This window comes from Suncus etruscus, chromosome 6 (assembly GCF_024139225.1).
Source record: "Suncus etruscus isolate mSunEtr1 chromosome 6, mSunEtr1.pri.cur, whole genome shotgun sequence".
NCBI classification, from domain to species: Eukaryota; Metazoa; Chordata; class Mammalia; order Eulipotyphla; family Soricidae; genus Suncus; species Suncus etruscus.
Genome location: NC_064853.1, coordinates 31,549,072 through 31,567,751, shown reverse-complemented (window position 1 = coordinate 31,567,751; position 18,680 = coordinate 31,549,072). Strand labels below are relative to the sequence as shown.

The following is an 18,680-nucleotide window of genomic DNA, read 5'->3' as shown; positions in this document are numbered from 1 at the left end:
GCTTTGGATCTGTCCCGCCTGCTGCCAGGCTTTCCTGCGTGCTCCTGCGTGTGATCCTGGAGGAAGGTGCAGCTCTAGCTGTCTGCTTGGCTTCGCTCTTTCGCCGTGAGGCCATCAGGGCAGCAGCACATCTCTCAGCAGCATCCCGGCGAGGCCTGCGTGAGCCCAGTAAGAGGGAGCTTTCATCGCGGGATGGGGCCCGGCCTCGGGAGGCCTCACCACACAGGCGGCAGGGTGGCCCTCCCGGGCCTGGCTGCCAGAACCCAGCACTCATGGTGAGGATAAGGATGAAAAGGGCCGACTCAGGCACAGGCCAGGAGTACAGGGACACCTGGCTGACAGCCCCATGATGAATCAGCTGATGCAGCAACTGCCTCAGGGACTGTTGAGCTGCCACATCAGAGAACAGGAGGTGGCGGAACTTGAGGGTGTGCAGGGAACTGGCCAGGGTCTCCAGAACCCTGCGGTTGGGCTCGGCCACCAGCTCAGTTGCACCCTGCAGCATGTTGCAGATGGTGAGCTGCCGGACATGGCGGGAGCTATGCAGGAGAGGCGAGAAGCGCTGGTCACAGAGACGCCTGTCAGAAGATACATCGATGGTCCCACGAAGGACATGGGAAAAGAAGGCCTCCATAAATTTGGCTCTCCAACAGGTCACACTCTGAAAACAGAACATGCCAGACGTGATCATGTGTAACTCACGGAATCATGATCCTATTTTCCTCTTCCAATGGCTGCTTACTGAACCAAGCAACGTTCTGCAAAATTCAAATTGATTTAGTCCTCTAGGCTTCAAGACATCTTGCTATCTGTTCCAATGTATAAGCAGGCTCAAAAATAGTTGCTGTGTGATTAGTCAAGATCTAAGCTAAGGAAAACAAGTTCCAGGGACTAACCTGTCCAGAAAACATTCAGATTTGTACATGTTCATGTCTACTAGAAACCTGATCCCAATTTTAGATTTTTTACTTTTTTGGTTTTTGGGCCACACCCAGCAATGCTGGATTCTTCCTGGCTCTGCTCAGAAATCACTCCTGGCAGGCTCGGGACCACATGGGATGCCGAGATTCGAACCATCGTTGGCCACTTGCGAGGCAAACGCCCTACTGCTGTGCTCTCTGTCCCCCCAATTTTAGATATTTTAGGGGGGGGTCACACCTAGCTGCGCTCAGGGGTTACTCTGGCTCTATGCTCAGAAATCGCCCCTGGCAGACACAGGAGACCATATGGGATGCTGGGATTCGAACCACCATCCAGCATGCAAGGCAAACACCTTACCTCCATGTATCTCTCCGGTCCCAAATTTTACTTTTTTTGGGGGGGGGGGGTTGGGTCACACCTGGCAGCACTCAGGTTACTCCTGGCTCTACGCTCAGAAATCACTCCTGGCAGGCTCGGGGGACCATATGGGATGCCGGGATTCTGCATGCAAGGCAAATGCCTTACCTCCATGCTATCTCCCAGGCCCCCCCCCCCTTTTTTGTTTTTTTGGCCACACCCGGCGGTACTCTGGGGTTACTCCTTGCTATCTGTTCAGAAATAGCTACTGGCAGGCACAGGGGACCATATGGAACGCTGGGATTCGAACCAACCACCTTAGGTCCTGGGTCGGCTGCTTGCAAGGCAAACGCTGCTGTGCTATCTCTCCGGCCCCTAATTTTAGATTCTTAACATCACTTCATACTCTCTCGCCTCATACCTGTTACTTTCATAAACTTCCTTATTGGACCGTGTTCTTTTCTCCTACCCAAATGTAGAAAGCTATTGGATTAATCGTTATGAAAGGCCCAGTGTTGGGACAGATAAAGTACAGTTCAGTGCTTGCCTTGCATTCTGTGAACCCCAGTTTTAATACCTAGCATTATGTATAGCCCTTCAGAGCTACCAGCAGTCACTTCTGAGCAGAGCTAGGAATAGTCTAAATATTTGGGTGTGGCCTACCACCTCCAAAAGATCAAATGGCATGGCCAGGGGTGCAGCTGTATAGTAGAGCCACTACTTTGCAAGCAACCCCCCTAGTACTGCTCTGTGGGCCCACACCCAATTCAAACAAGCTTTTTAAATTTGTTTTTTTTTTACAAGCTTGCTTTTTAAAGGAGTTTTACTCCTGGCAGACATTGAGTACCATATGATGCTAGGGATCAAACCTGGATTGGTCCTGTGCAAGCAAAGGTCCTATCTGTTGTGTACTATCGTTCCAACCCCAGAGCTATAAAAGAAAATTGGGGGGGGGGTTGGGCCACATCTGGTGACTCAGGTTACTCCTGGCTATGAGCTCAGAAATTGCTCCTGGCTTGGAGGACGATATGGGACGCCAGGGGATCAAACTGGTCTGTCCTAGATTGCAGGTGCAAGGCAAACACCCTATTGCTTGTGCCACGGCTCCAGGCCAAACAAATTTTCTCGGAGGCATACCTGGCTATTCTCAGTGGTTATTCAGCACTCAGGAATTACTCCTGGTGGTGCTCAGAGGGCCATATCAGATGCTGGGGATTGACATCCTCATCCCCTGGGTTGACCACATAAAAGGCCAACTCTGAACTAATATTGCTCTGGCCCATGTGATTCTCTTCAAAGTTTTTTTTTTGGGCCCCAGAGACAGTACAATGGCCAGCTGCATTATGAACCCAGCTAGGATTAAACCCTGGCTCTGTGCTCAGAAGTTGCTCCTGACAGGCTTAGGGAACTATATGGGATGCCCAGCATTGAACCCAAGTCTTTCTGGTCGTTAGCATGCAAGGCAAACGCCCTACTGCTGTGCTATCACTCCGGCCCCCTCATCTAAAGAAATCCATATTTTTGTTTTTAGATTGTTCCCAGCTGTACTCAATTTCTTTTTTTTTTTTTCTTTTGATTTTTGGGTCACACCCGGTAATGCTCAGGGGTTACTCCTGGCTATGTGCTCAGAAGTTGCTCCTGGCTTGGGGGACCATATGGGACACCGGGGGATCGAACCACGGTCCGTCCAAGGCTAGCGCAGGCAAGGCAGGCACCTTACCTTTAGCGCCACCGCCCGGCCCCTGTACTCAATTTCTTCTGGCAGGCATCAGTGACTGAATCTGGGTGAGCTACCTGAAAGTCAAGCACCCTACTGGCTGTACTATTACTCCAGACTTCTGCACCACCACAATGCATTTTTTTTTGTTTGTTTTGAGGGCCACATCTGGCTCTCAGGTTACTCCTGGCTCTGTGCTCAGGGATCAACTGGCAGGCTTGAAGGGCAATTTGGGTGCCAGGGATTGAACCCGGGTTGACCACATATAAGGCAAATAACACCCGCTGTGCTATAGCTCTGGCCCCCTAAAGGCATAAGTTTTTGATGAGCAATTTCTGATGCCTTTAGAGAGCAATGCAAGTTTGTTTTTTGTTTTCTTCTTGGGTCATGCCCCCCAGCATCACTCAGGCATAACCTCTCATGCTCAGGAGACCCTGAGGAATGCTGGGAATCTGGGTCAATCATGCAAGGTAAATGCCCTGCCTGCAATGCTATCACTGATCCAGTGCGGACTTTTTTTTTTTTTGGGGGGGGGGGGAACCATATTAGGCAGTGCTTAGGTGTAACTCCTGGATCTGCTCTCAGAAATCGCTCCTGGCAGGCTTAGGGGACCCTATGGGATGCCAGGGATTAAACCATGTGCAAGGCAAAAGCCTACCTGCTGTGCTATTGCTCTGGCCCAACATGCAAATTATTTTTAAACCTTGGATATGATGCACATCAAAATACACAGTGAAACTTGCCCAGAAATCTTGGGAGAGCCTGGAGGGACAGTAAAGCAGATAGGGTGCACGTCTGGGTTTGGCTCCTGACACCCTATAAAGCCTCTAGATACTGCCAGTCCCGACCAGTGAGTGTAGGAGTACTCACCGAGCACATTTGGATGTGGCCCCCAAACAAAAAGGTCACATACCCCTCCCCCCAAAAAGGTCAAGTACCCACACAAGTAATTTGCTTATGCTAGTATTTATCCCGGGGCTGTACTCAGGAATCACTGTTGGTAGTGCTTACAGGGCCTTACGTGGTGCTGCACATCGAATCAGGGAGACCATACTTAAGAGCAATCACCTTATCTACTAACCAGTTCTCTCACATTCACTCTTTGGTAGAAGTACTAACTTGTGGCTGGTGAAATAGTAAGACTGACCCCAGTTAAATGCCCATTGATTGTGGCCTAAAGGCACCCCTCTGCCAAAAAAGTACTGACTTGAATGTAGTTGATTTCTGACTATGCTCTGGATTCCTATAAATAGATAGCACTTTTATAGGATTTCTATGAAGGTAAATTGAAACCTTGCTTAGTAAACTGTAAAATAGTAGAGGCAGAGCTTATTTATTTACCCTGAATTAAAAACAAAAATACTTGCAGTGGAGGCCTAAGATTTCAGAAAAAATACAAATAGAGGTATGGAGGAAAGGATACCGGAAAGTACTTCCCTTGGATGTGCTCTACATTGGTTTGATTCTGTACTGCATAAGATCCCCTAGCCTCAAAGCATATAGGTATATTTTTTTGTTTGGGTTTAGCTTGGGGCCACAACTGGAAGTTCTCAGGGCTTACTCCTGTTTGTTCAGAGATCATTCTTCACCTCAGAGGACTATATAGGTGCCAGGAGCAAATCTGGGTTGTTTCATCTAAGGCAAGCTTGCAACCTGCTACACTTGCTCTGGCCCCTGATCATGCTTTTTATTTGGATAATCATAGGGAGTAAAGCCTACAATCCATTCTCTAGCAAAGAATTTGTTAAATATAACATTGGGGAGTGGGGATGTGATTCTAGTTAGAGCATTTGTCTTATGAGAGGCCTTGAGGTTCCCAGCACTTGTTTCCTGAGCACTAATAGGTATGGTCCCAAAATACGCACACACACAATTATAGACTAGGAAATTAAGGGGCTATATATGTTTATGTTTTATGGCCACACTTGGTGCTCAGGACTTAAACCTGGATCTACTGTTGTACTGTTGCTTTAGTCCCTAAAACATAATTGATACACAGAATGAGTTTTGCTTTTGGGGGTTTTTTTTAGGCCATACATAGTAGTGCTCAGTGCTTTGTTCTGTACTCGGGAATCCTGGTTATCTTGGGAAGTCAGGGATCGAACCTGGAGTTGCCACTTGAAAGGCAAACACCCTATCTTCTCTGGCCCCCAAATCAGGTTTTTTTGTTTTTAACATTTTTGGGTCACACTCAGCAGCACTCAGGGGTTACTCCTGACTCTGCACTCAGAAATAGCTCCTCACAAGCATGGGGAACCATATGGGATGCTAGGATTCAAATCACCTCTTGACCTGGATCAGCTATGTGCAAGGTAAATGCCCTACCGCTGTGCTATCTCTCTGACCCCCCAAATCAGGGTATTTTCTATCCAAAGTATTAACTGATGGACCTAGAAAAGACAAGCTAATTTAAATCTTCTGTTTTCTATTTAAGCCACATTGGTGGTGCTCAGGGCTTACTCCTGGTGGCTTGGGGACCAAATGGGTGCAAGGATTTGAGCCTGACTGGGTTTGCAGTTTGGCATTGTGCAAGGCAAGCACTGTAGCCAGTGACTATCTCTCTCCAGCCCCACAATCTGTTACTCAAAGCCATAAGGCAAGGACCTACAGGCTGGCGAGATAGCATAGGAGTTAAAGCACTTGTACAGTGTGTAGCTGACCAGTTGGACCCCTGGCATGGCATATGGTCCACTATGTTCTGCCAAAAAGATTCACATCTGACAAAGTTATTGTGTCCTGACTTTACACAGATTGATGATTGTGGCTGCTCAGCAAGTTCAGTGATAACGACGGTACAGTGCCACTTGACTTTCACTTAATGTTCTCATGGAAATTTATTTTTGTCCTAAAGATAACGGAATATCAATCTTGGCATTTAATGTCTTCCCTGGCTGTTAACAGGAATGGCTCTGCAGGTCGAGGGGACCATAATGGGGGGCCAAGGAACAAACCCAGGCCAGCTACATTTAAAGTAAGCAACTTACCTGCTATACTACTACCCTTCTAACCCCCAATTTTGGTTTCTAAATATCATTTAGGACTAAAAGAAGCCATAATTTGGAAGGCTTTTTTTTTTAATATATAAAGATAAGTGATTAGGTCTGGGAGGGAAAAGTAGAATAAACTGATCTTATATTAGAATACAGAGAGATTACTGAAGACTTGGTGGGCTTCTGAAAAAGGGAAGCTCTACTGTCCATAGGTTTCACGGTTGTCAGTTCACATGTAAATCTTATTGACATGTCATGGCATTAGATTATGAAGCAAACCATGGGTTAAATATTTTTGTTTTGTTTTTAGACCACACCTGCTCAGGGGTTACTCCTGGCTATGCATTCAGAGATTACTCCTGGCTTGGGGGACCATATGGGACTCTGGGGGATTGAACCGTGGTCCATTCTAGGCTAGTGCGGGCAAGGCAGATGCCTTACTGCTAGTGCCACCACTCTGGCCCAGAGTTTTTTTGTTTTGTTTTTGGGTCACACCCAGCAGCGCTCAGGGGCCACTCCTGGTTCTACGCTCAGAAATCACTCCTGGCAGGCTCGGGGGACCATATCGGATGCCAGGATTCAAACCACCAAACTTCTGCATGCAAGGCAAATGCCCTACCTCCATGCTTTCTCCAGCCCCCAGAATTTAATAATTTTATTTATTTTGGGTTTTGGGTCACACCCGGCAGCACTCAGGCTACTCCTGATTCTACACTCAGAAATTGCTCCTGGCAGGCTCGGGGGACCATATGGGATGCCAGGATTCGAACCATCGTTCTGCATGCAAGGCAAACGCCCTAACTCCATGCTATCTCTCTGACCCCATGAGTTTAATATTTTTGTTTTGTTTTTGTTTTTTGGGCCACACCCGTTTGATGCTCAGGGGTTACTCCTGGCTAAGCGCTCAGAAATTGCCTCTGGCTTGGGGGACCATATGGGACACCGGGGGATCAAACCGTGGTCCTTCCTTGGCTAGTGCTTGCAAGGCAGACACCTTGCCTCTAGCACCACCTCACCAGCCCCAAGTTTAATAATTTTTAATACACTATTTTGGATCACACCTGGCAATGCTCAGTGCTTACATAGCTTAGTTTGGGACCATATGAGATGCTGGAGATTGAGTCCAAGTAAATTGAGCCTAAGCCTGTGTACATGCCCTACCCTCTTCTGCTTTTTTGGCCCTGAGTTTAATGATATTCTGAAAGGTGAAGTTTGGCAGGAGAGAGGAAGTGACGATCTTTAAAGAATGATCATTTAGGGCCCAGAGTGCTCATAAGGGTTAAGGCACATGCCTTGCATGCAGTTGCCCTCCATTTGAACACCAACACTGCACTTGTCCTGAACTCTGCCAGGAGTGACCCCAACCACGAAGCTGAGAGTAATCCAAACAACACTGGATGTAGTACATAAAATAAATTAGGGATAGGGACATGGCTCAATGGCAAGTACTTGTCAATTCCAGTATAGCAAAAAAAAAAAAAAAAGTAAAAAAAAATTCAGTAAGAATGTTTGCATGCAAATTACTGCCACATCTTCCAGCGTAACACACAGGCAAGAATTTCAAATGCAATGAAGTTATTGGGTTATAAGTCGGGAAAAACAAATTTCCATGACCTCAAAAGCGATCCAGAACATAGTTACATATGGTATTCCCCAAGAAAGCCTGCTGTGGTGATAATCAGAAAAGACTTCTTTATGCTTGAGATAATGGCATGGCACCAAGACTTTTTGTTTTTTTGGGCCACACCCGTTTGATGCTCAGGGGTTACTCCAGGCTGAGCGCTCAGAAATTGCCCCTGGCTTGGGGGGACCATATGGGACGCTGGGGGATCGAACCACGGTCCTTCCTTGGCTAGCACTTGCAAGGCAGACACCTTACCTCTAGCACCATCTTGCCGGCCCTGGCACCAAGACTTTATTTTGGTCTCTGGGCCACACCTGGTGGTGCTCAGGGGTTACTTCTGACTCTGCACTCAGAAATTACTCCTGGCAGGCTCGGAGATATGGGATACTGGATACCACATGAGATACTGGTAATTAAACCTGGTTCAGCCCTGTGTCGGCCATATGCAAGGCAAATGCCCTACCACTGTGCTATCACTTTGGTCCCAAGACCCTTTCTTATAAGCACCAGTGTTGAGGGCTTTAGGAGAGCTGGAAAAAGATGCCTCAAATAAGAGGCAGAAAGGATATTCCTGACAGGCACTCTAACATTCCCCCTGCTCTTTGCTGGTCCATGATGAAAACTGAGTAACTTCCAGGTAAATCTAGGATGAAGATAAAAGATATCGTGGCTGTTTTTGGCCATAAGGCAATGGGGTATATAATTTAATTAGCTAAAGGCTCAACTTTCTCATTTTATATATTGATGAAGACAGAGAAACTATTTGAAATGTACACACAAATATAACTGTGAAGGCAGCATGATATAACTGGGAGATACAATCTAGGGCCAGACTGATTTAGATTGAAATCCTAGTTTTGCCCTAGGCGCAGGGGTCCTCAAACTTTTTAAACAGGGGTCCGGTTCACTGTCCCTCAGACCATTGGAGAGTCTAACTATAGTAAAAACAAAACTTATAAACGAATTCTTATGCACACTACATATATCTTATTTTGCAATGAAGAAACAAAACAGATACAAATATGTGGCCCGCGGGCCATAGTTTGAGGACCACTGCTAGGGCCTAGATAGACTGTAGTAACCTTAGGCAAGTTACCAGTTCTCACTCTGCCTAAATATTGTTTGTCAAATGAGGAAGAGAATTAAATCTACTTCAGGATTGTTGTGAAAACTAACCAAACATGTAAAGTTAACTATGTCAACTGTCTCAGTGGCTTTCTCATGAATTAACTGATAAATCCATTAGCAGTTTACCGCACTTTATCATCACCTTTTAGAAGAATCTGCTAGACTTCAAAGCTCAAAAGTATCAGGAATAACTAATTCAAGACATTCAGTTTGTAGCTCAGACAATGGAAGATTATTTAAGTGCTTTCTTTTGAGTAAGAAATGAGGCATCACAGAGATGAAGTGAGATGGTCCATCTACAAGTTTGCAGGCCAGGCACTTGATAGAGGAATAAGTTTTTGTGCAAAGCAAGGTTTCAGGGTTACTAAATGTTTTTTTATAGAGACAGCAAAGTCACATGTCAAGTTTTTGGAATTAAGCAAAAAGGTTCATGTGTTGGGGTTGGAGGTGTGGTTCCATGGTAGAATACTGTGCCTTATATGTGTGAGGCCCCAGGTTTGATTCCAAGCACCAAGCCAGGAGTAATCCCTAAGCACAGTGAAGTGACCCCCCCCCCCCAAATCATGTATAAACTCAATTTGTACTTTTTTTTTTTTGGTTTTTGGGTCACATCTGGCGGTGCTCAGGGGTTACTCCTGGTTCTGCACTCAGAAATTGCTCCTGGCAGGCACGGGGACCATATGGGATGCTGGGATTCAAACCACCATCTGTCCTAGATCAGCTGTGTGCAAGGCAAACAACCTACTGCTGTACTATCTCTCTGGTCCCTCAATTTGTACATTTTCTTAAAAATCCAGGTTGGATAGTACAGCAAAGGTTCTTGCCTTATACATGGCTGACTGGGTCCAATCCTCTGTACTATTCTCTAGCCCCATAATTTAGTAACAATTTTATCCACTCCCTCCCCTTTTTTTTTGCCGTACCCAGCAGTGCTCAGAGGTTACTCCTGGCAGGCTCAAGGAACCATATAGATGCCAATGATTGAACCGATTGATGTATCGAGGCAAATGCCCTACCTGCTGTTTTATCACTCCAGCCCCAACTTTCCCATTTTTTATTGATAACTGCTTATTTTTGACCACACTCAGTAATGTTTAGAGATTATTCCTGAGCTGTATTTAGGGATCATTCCTAGCATTGTGCTCACGGGGCCATATTTATAGTACCAGGGATTGAACCAAATTGCTTGCAAGATCTAGGTACTACTATCTCTTTGCTTAGCCTAATCACGTTGTTTTGTCAATTTTGTTGAAAACTCTTTTCTGGTTTATGCACTTTTACTTAATTATATCATTTTTTTTTAAAGTTTTTGGGCTACACCCAGTTGGGCCCAGTCAGGGTTTATTCTTGGCTCCTTGGGGGATCACTTTTTTTGGGGGGACACACCCCAGTCGTACTCGGGGGGGTTACTCCAGCTCCTGGAGTAATAAATGTAATAATTCATCCTGAAATTTGATAATGAATCATCTTTATTTTATTTTGGGCCACACTCAATAGTGATCAGGGAGGGGTTGGAGCGGTGGCGCTGACCTAGGATGGACTGCGATTTGATCCCCCGGCGTTCCATATGGTCCCCCAAGCCAGGAGCGATTTCTGAGCGTATAGCCAGGAGTAACTCCTGAGTTTTTGGGTATGGCCCAAAAACAAAAACACAGTGATCAGGGGCCGGCGCGGTGGCACTAGAGGTAAGGTGTCTGCCTTGCCAGCACTAGCCTAGGACCGCAGTGCGTCCCATATGGTCCCCCAAGCCAGGAGCGACTTCTGAGCACATAGCCAGGAGTAACCCCTGAGCGTCACCGGGTGTGGCCCAAAAACAAACAAAAAAACCCCCACAGTGATCAGGGGTTACTCCTGTATCCCCTCAGGAATCATTCCTGGCAGTGTTTGAGAGACCATAAGACATACCAGGAATCAAACCTGGGTTTAAGGCTAGCGCCTTACCTGCTGTAATCTCTCTCCAGCCCCAGATCTTTATTCTTTTAAATTGTATTGTGCTTTTATTTTTTGCCTTTTATATTTTATTTTTAACACAGTTAATTTAAAATTCTTTTTTTTTTTTGGTTTGGGGTCCACACTAGCAGTGTGCAGGCTCACTCCTGGCTCTTCTTCATTCAAGAGTCTTTTCTGCAGGCGTGGAAGACATTAAGGGATGCTTGAAACCCAATCTGAATTGGCTATGTACAAGCCAAGTGTCCAACCCACTGTATTATCTCTCCAGCCACAGAAAAATTAAGGTTTAGTCTCTTAATTTCATTTTTCTAAATAGCTACCAACTGATTAAAGAGCCATTAATTCAATAATTCTTCACTTTCCCATTGTTTTATCTCCAGAATATCTATTTTATTCCACAGCTTTATATATACATACACAGGCACTACAGTTTGAAATTCTACTGTTTAATAAGAAAGCATAGATTATGTCTATTCTATTCTAGAACCTGGTATGGTGCTTGGAACAATAAAGTATATGAATAATGTGCATTGAATTATGAATGAAGGTTATTGTCACATAAAATGGGAAGCAGAAAATACCTTATAGAAAGGGAAAACTAATTAGGATTTTTCTATAGGTGACTGTTAGGTTACCAAGTATGAAGCCTCCTCAATGTTCTTGAAATATCCCAAGACAAGAAAATAGGATAACAGACATTTTTCTCCAAGAAGCTTAAGATGTTAGAAAAACCTTTCTCTTAATCACTATAATGGGTATAGTACTTTGAAAATTATAGGAGTTATTCTCATGTTTCTTTAAAGGTTGTAGGAAGTCATTCCTGTTTTCTAATATTCTTGCATCCTCTTCTTTTTCTCAGAGGGTTTATCTCCTGAATATTATAGTACCTGAGGATTTTGTTGGGCTTCAGTGTCATCACACTGAACTCCAGTAGCTGCATCCAGATCTAAAAGTGGAAAAGCTGAAGGATTTGGAATTGAAGATTACTGAACTAATGTAACACCAGAAAAATCTCTCAAATTGTGACATGAGTTTATGGTTATTTGGTCTCATATAAAGCCCAGTTCAAATACTTTTTATGAGAAACTTTATTACCTTCTGAATCTCCTTGCTACTTTCCATCACATAACTTATCCTATCATAGATGACATATTTACCCACAGCTTTCCCCTCTAAACTAGTATTTCCTCAAGATTAAGAACCATGTCTCAATTAAAAAAAAAAAAAAAAAAAAAAACTGTGTCTCAGGGGCCAGAGAGATAGCACAGTGGTAGGGCATTTGCCTTGCAAGCAGCCACCCCAGGACCAATGATGGTTCAAATTTGAGCCTGCCAGGGGCAATTTCTGAGTGCAGTGCCAGGAATAACCCCTGTACATCACCAGGCGTGACTCCCCCACCCCCCCAAAAAAAAAAACCAAAAAAGAAAAAAAGAACTGTGTCTGAGGGCCAAAGAGACAGCACAAGGGTAGGGCATTTGACTTGCACGCAGCCAAGACGGAATGGGCCCGGATTTGATTCCCGGCATCCCATATGGTACCCTGACCTGCCAGAAGAGATTGCTGAGTGCAGAGCCAGGAGTAACCCCTGAGCACCGCTGGGTGTGGCCCAAAAACACAAACCAGAAAACTGTGTTTGTACTTTTTTTCTTGGCCACACCCGGCGGTGCTCAGGGGTTACTCCTGGCTCTGCGCAAAAAAATCACTCCGGGCAGGCTTGGGGGATGACATGGGATGCCGGGCATCAAACTGGGTCCTTCCCGGGTCGGTAGCATGCAAGACAAACGCCCTACAACTGTGCTGTCACTCCAGCCCCATGTACTATTATCTAGTATAAAACTTCATGGTGGTAATAGTAGATATACACTGCTCAATCTGTTACTGATTATGAAACACAAAGAAGTTTTGTTTAAATAAATTTTTCAGTGTGTTCCATGTGTCTCCATTTAATCAAAGAATAATATTGTAATAGGGATTAAAGGAGTCCTAAAAATTATTTTGCCTAGCTTCTTTTACAATGTTAAATTTCCTCTGCAAAACCCTTGTGTCAAGCAGTTATCCAGACTTTATTTGAACACTTAATTATAGGAAGCTTATTATCTCTGAAATTGCTTGATCACCAATACTAAAAGCTTAGTGTAAAAAAGTTCTGCATTCAGGGACCAGGCAGATGACACAAAGGTCTGGAGTTCATGCTTTGCATGCTCCAGATCTTTTTTTTTTTTTGGTTTTGGGGTCACACCCAGCGGTGCTCAGAGGTTACTCCTGGCTGTCTGTTCAGAAATAGCTCCTGGCAGGCGCGGGGGACCATATGGGACATCGGGATTCGAACCAACCACCTTAGGTCCTGGATCGGCTCCTTGCAAGGCAAACGCCGCTGTGCTATTTCTCCAGGCCCACACGCTCCAGATCTTTGGCATTGCATGATTCCCTGCACACCAATTAAAATAATCCCCCATATAAAAATACTCCCCCCCCCCCAAAATAACAATTATCTCAAGTTATTTCATTTCCCTAAGACTTCCCTCATCAGGAAAACATCGCCAGTCTTGCAAATATTTTTTTTTCTTTTCTTTTTTTTTTTTTTTTGGTTTTTGGGCCACACCCGGTGACGCTCAGGGGTTACTCCTGGCTATACGCTCAGAAGTTGCTCCTGGCTTGGGGGACCATATGGGACACCGGGGGATCGAACCGCGGTCCATCCAAGGCTAGCGCAGGCAAGGCAGGCACCTTACCTTTAGCGCCACCGCCCGGCCCCCAGTCTTCCAAATATAACTCACGTGTAGATCTGCTATTGCAAAGCTAGGTAGAACTATAATTCCCCTTCTCCATTCTGTTTTTGGTTTTGACGCCATACCCAGTGGTGCTCAGGGCTGACTTGTGGCTGTGTACTCAGGAACTACTCCTGGCTGGGCTCAGCAGCCCATATAAAGTACCTGGTATTGAACCCAGGCAAGTGCTCTACACACTGTACTATCACTCCGGTGCCTCATTCCTCTTATCCTGCAGCCTATCCTGAATACAGTTCAGGATAAGTAGCTTCAGCACACTGTTGACTCCCTTCAGGCCTTGCAGTTGAAATTAGATTAAAGTGAAACATTGGTTTACTGTTAAATATTTTGTTACATTTGACCATTGTGCCTTGTCATAAACTGTGAATTCAGGTTCTACCATCTACTTTGAACATTACCTTTTACTGTTGTGTGTCACCTGCAAACATCATAAGCAAATCAATTACAAATGGCAAAGAACCTTGTAACAAGTCATTAGAGTCCTCCTCCCAAGTTCATTCTATCCTTATACTGTACCAGTACCCAGCTTCTTTGTGTACTATTCCTGATTTCACTGTGCAAGTTCTTCCAGACTTCTACTGGGTGCCTTAACTTACTTCCAAACTGGACGGCCTTGTCTTCATTAACTCATCCCATAGTCGACGCCAAATGGCCTGAGTGGAGAGGCCTGTAGAGAGAAATATTACACTTACATAGATGATACTCAGTTATCATGACTGAAGCATACCAGCCTTTTATTGTCCTTGGCATTCACTAGAGCATATGGCAGAGTGGCAAAGGACACTGTCTCTCTGCAGATTACTTGGGTTTGAATATCAGTAATCCATACTACACTTTGTGACTTAGAGTAAACTATTATTTCTGTACTTCATATTCCATATCCATAAAATCTAGTAATAGCAATTTCAAGCCGGGTATGGCTCAGAAGGCAGAATAAATGCTTTTCATGAAAAATAGTCTCACTGTTAATGGCCCCCCAGATCATAACATTCCCAGGAGTCTCCACTCCAGTTTAAGAAAGATAATAAAGCTGTTGTTTAAAAGATTAATTTCTGTAGATAACATGTCTACAACAGCTCTTGGTACATCAGGTTGTATTCTTCTTTTTTTTGTTTTTTGGGTCATACCCGGCAGGACTCAGGGGTTACTCCTGGCTCTATGCTCAGAAATCGCCCCTGGCAGACACAGGGGACCATATGGGATGCAGGGATTCGAAACACTGTCCTTCTACATGAAAGGCAAACACGCTACCTCCATGCTATCTCTTTGGCCCCAGGTTGAATACTTCTTAGTTCCTTAACAGATGTGTTCAGCAAGGGACTTGGGAGGCAGATCAATCAAATAGAGAAACTGAAAATTAAGAAAATCTGTATTCTTTGTTCTCTCCACCTAATAAAAATCTGTGACTGATATACTGTGGTGTGTCTATGGTCTCATTCTTACTAACAGTTATGTTTTTTCTCTCTGTTCCACAAGACAATGAGAAATCAGATAAGAAACTTGATGGGGGCAAATAGTGAAAAGCATGAAGTTCTATACAGGTAATGGGTATATTTACCTGAAAAACATCATGATGCTTTGGTTATAATCACTGACAGAGAAAGAAAGGAAAAGACACTCACCTTTCTTGAGGGCAGTTTCCTCAATCCTCTCCAAGTAATATATATTGAGCAGAGGTAAGATGCTTTGCAGTATTGGGCCTGGGAGGGCTATGGAAACCAAAACACAAAATTTGCTTTTTTTTCTCCCAGGATTTCAAGCATTATATATTCAAATGAAAAGGAAAACAGAAGAGCATATTTCACTTGATAAAAGCAACCTATAACAGTGAACTGAAGGGGCTGGAGCAGAAGTATAGTGAGTGGGTAGAGCCTTTGCCTTACACACTGCCCTAACCCACATTAATTCCCTGTATTCCATATGGTCCCCCACCACTGCCAGGAGTAATTCTTGAGTGCAAATCCCTGAGCATCAAAAACAGAAGCAAAAAAAAAAAAATCATTATTATAACTACATCATCATGTTATTGTGAAAATTAAAGATCATGGTTATTCTATTTAAAACCATGCTTTTCCAGGGCTGGAGAAATAGTTCAATGGGCTAGAGCTTATGCTCTGCATGCTGGCTTTGGCTTAATTCACACTATGGCATGTCTTCCATGCACCATCTGATATAAGATAGGAACAGCCCCTGGCCACTGCTGAGTGTGACCGTTAAACTACAACAAAAGGTCATACTGGCCATTATAAAGTTATTGTTTGCTATTATTATTCTCTGGGGGCCCACACTCAGCAGTGCTCAGGGCTTGCTTACTTACTGGCTCTATGCTCAAGGATCTTAACTGGTAGTATTCAGGGAATCAATATGGGGTACTGGGGATTCAACTGAAAAGAACCTTGTGCAAAACAAGCGCATTAACTATTAATCTTTTTTGTTTGGGGTTCCAAGCCCAGCGGTGCTCAGGGGTTACTCTTGGCTCTACACTCAGAAATTACTCCTGGTAGGCAGGCTCAGGGGAACCATATGGGATGCTGGGGATCTAATCGCACTGTACTATTGCTCCAGGCCCTTAACTATTATCTTGTCAGGGACCTGAGTGATAGCACAGCAGGTAGGGTATTTGCCTTGCAGGCCGCTGACCCAAGTTCGATCCCCCAAGCTTGTGCTATCCCTGTGAACCCACTATTCCAATCCTCTTTATATATATATATATATATATCTCATGTATTTACCTTTACTCTCTGCATTCTTCCTGCTGCCTCTAATCACTCTTCTCCTGGCTCTACCGAAAGCAAGAGAGTCCACTACTTCCAAGAAGTCTTTCCTGACTGTTTGGCCACACTTTGACCTTCCTCCAAATAGCCTGGCTAATCAGGCATCTATCTTACTTGGCCCTTCCAGAAGGCCTACGTTGATTCAGCTGTTTCTGGGTGGCCATTTCTCTTTAGGCCTACAAGAAATCTTCCTCCTGTCTTTCCAATTTAGTCCCTCTTCTGGTTAAACTTTCTCATAGTCAATAGGATTTATTGTGTCTTATTAACCACAAATTCCCTTTTCCTATCAGTTCTTTATTTTTTTTTAAATGTGGGTCACATCTGGTAGAGCTCTTAGGAATCATTCTTGGTGGTGATCCGGGAATCAAACCCGGGTCAGTCCCTCGCCAGGAAGTGCCTTACCTGCTGTCCAGCCCCTACCAGCTTGCCCCCTGAACGCTTCCCTATCCCAGTGCAGGGGCAGTGGTCTCCATTCCCAGTCTCTCCCCTCCTGGTCATCTCACATCGGAAAACCACCAGGTTGACACAGCCAGACCTCTCTGTCGCCCTCCACCTTTCCGGGGGCCCCTTTAGAAGCCTCTCCCCATGCCACTGGGCCTGGTTTCTAAGTCATATGGGTGAGCCTGGGCCTTTCCTCTGCCTCAGGCACCGGGCCTGGACCGGGCCTTCACAGGCCTCTCTCTCCAGTCCAAGGGCATCTAACACTTCCCCCTCCGGGCAGCCACTTGAGGCTCCTCAGCCCTGCCCCCACTTCCAGGACCCTCCATATTTCGAGGCCTCCAAGACCACTCGACAGCCTTAGGGCCTATCCGTGGGAGCCTCCCCTCAAGGTGTAGCTCCAACCGGGTCTAGACCTTGCCCCTGCCCTGACTTAGGCCTTTCCCCTGGGGCCTGCTCCAGGCCCTCCAACCCCATCCATCCAACCATCCAGGCCTCGGGTCTCCCAGGAGCCCCCCTTTTCTGGGCCCGGCATGGGCCTGCAACTCAACTTCAGCCCAAGGCCTCACCCCACCCCACCCCCGCCCCACCCCCCACGCCGGGGCCTTGGGGCCTTTCGGTCAGGCCCAGGCCTCCCTCTGGCAGGCGCGGCCTGCTCACCCCCACGCCCCTCGATGCCCTCACCGGGGCCCCCACGACCCCAATTAACTGCCCCCCATAGCTGCCAGCGCTCCATCGCCCCTCTGGGCCTCCCCGGGCCGGCAGATCGGGCTGCATTTGCAAGTCTTTCTCTCTTCTGCCGGGGGCCGCACCCCCCACCCAGGGCCCAAGTATCGCCCCATCCATCCACCGGCCCGTCGGGGGACCCCCTCCACGCCCCTCATCCCGGTGACCCCGGGCGTCCTCCGCCCATCGGATGTGGGGCCCAGGACCACAGCCCCGCGCCATCCAGGCCTCTGGGCAGCGAGCGAGCGCCGCGCCCCCTTAGGCCAGGGCCTCCTGCCGGGCCGGGCCGGGCCGGGCCGGGCCGGGCCGTCAAACTCTCCTCCGAGAGATGCGGGCCCGCCTCGGCCTCCCACCCCGCAGCTCGCAGGCAGGGGCTCGCCGCGCAGGCCAATCCGGAGGGAGCGTCTGTCTGTCGCTCGTCCAGGGCCGGTCCCTTCAGCACTCGGCCATGCAACAGCCGGGGGCCGCTCCCGCCTTCCCGTCTTCCCTTCCATCCCACCCCTGGGAAGACCCCCAGCGCCTCGGCGGGGCTCCCCGGGGATCTGCGTGACAGCAGCGGCTGGAGCCGTCCAGTAGCAGACGGGCCCCGGGCTGGGCCTCCCCGCCCCCGGCCCGACCCGGCCCGGCCTGTCTCCCAGGCCGGCCGACCCCCGGACGCCCCATCTACCAGGCCGGCCGGTTTGCAAGTTTGCAAGTGTGCAAGCTTGTCGCAGTTTGCAAGCCGGCCCATCCGTCCGTCCGTCCGTCTGTCCGTCCCGCCTCGGCTCGCCCGGCCGGCATCGCCCCAGAGCCGCGCCCCCAAGCCGGGCCGGGCCGGGCCGCTCGCAGGTGCCCCGGCAGGGAGCATCCCCGCCGCTCCTCCTGCCGTCCGTCCGTCCGTCCGTCCGTCCCCCGGCACAGGCGGGCTCGGGTGCACGCTCCCATCGGCAGGCCGGCCGGCCGCCAGCGCCCCGGGCTGGGCCTCGCCCCAGGCCTCCGCCTCGCCCCTCGCGCCCCCTGGCCCCGGGCCGATCGCCCCGCCGGCGCCGCCGGAGCCCCTCGCCCCGCCACTTACCCCACACCCCGCTCTCCAGAACCCCCATATGGGCGCTCACCGCCCGCCCGCACAGCTCGAACAGGGCGGGGGGAGCGCTGGGGCCCGAGGCCGAGCTCTTCGCTGGCGCCGCCTCCCGGGACGTGGCCTCCATGGTCGTTGCCGCCGCTACCTCGCAGAACCAGCAACTCCGGGCGCGCCAGGCCTCGGGCGCCGCCATCTTGGGGAGGTGC

At 47.6% G+C, this 18,680-nt stretch overlaps 1 protein-coding gene across 1 annotated transcript in view; it reads right to left on the bottom strand.

The window, feature by feature from the left end:
* Positions 1-18,667, bottom strand: part of LRRC41 (leucine rich repeat containing 41) — a 24,781-nt gene extending 6,114 nt beyond the window's left edge. Inside the window, exons 1-4 of the mRNA XM_049774703.1 lie at positions 18,469-18,667; positions 15,099-15,185; positions 14,073-14,143; positions 1-661 (exon numbers count right to left, since the gene is read on the bottom strand). The exon at positions 1-661 is cut by the window's left edge and continues 480 nt beyond it. Of these exons, the coding sequence (XP_049630660.1) occupies positions 1-661; positions 14,073-14,143; positions 15,099-15,185; positions 18,469-18,667 (1,018 nt within the window). The remainder of the gene's footprint in view (positions 662-14,072; positions 14,144-15,098; positions 15,186-18,468) is intronic.
* Positions 18,668-18,680: the final 13 nt, after the last annotated feature.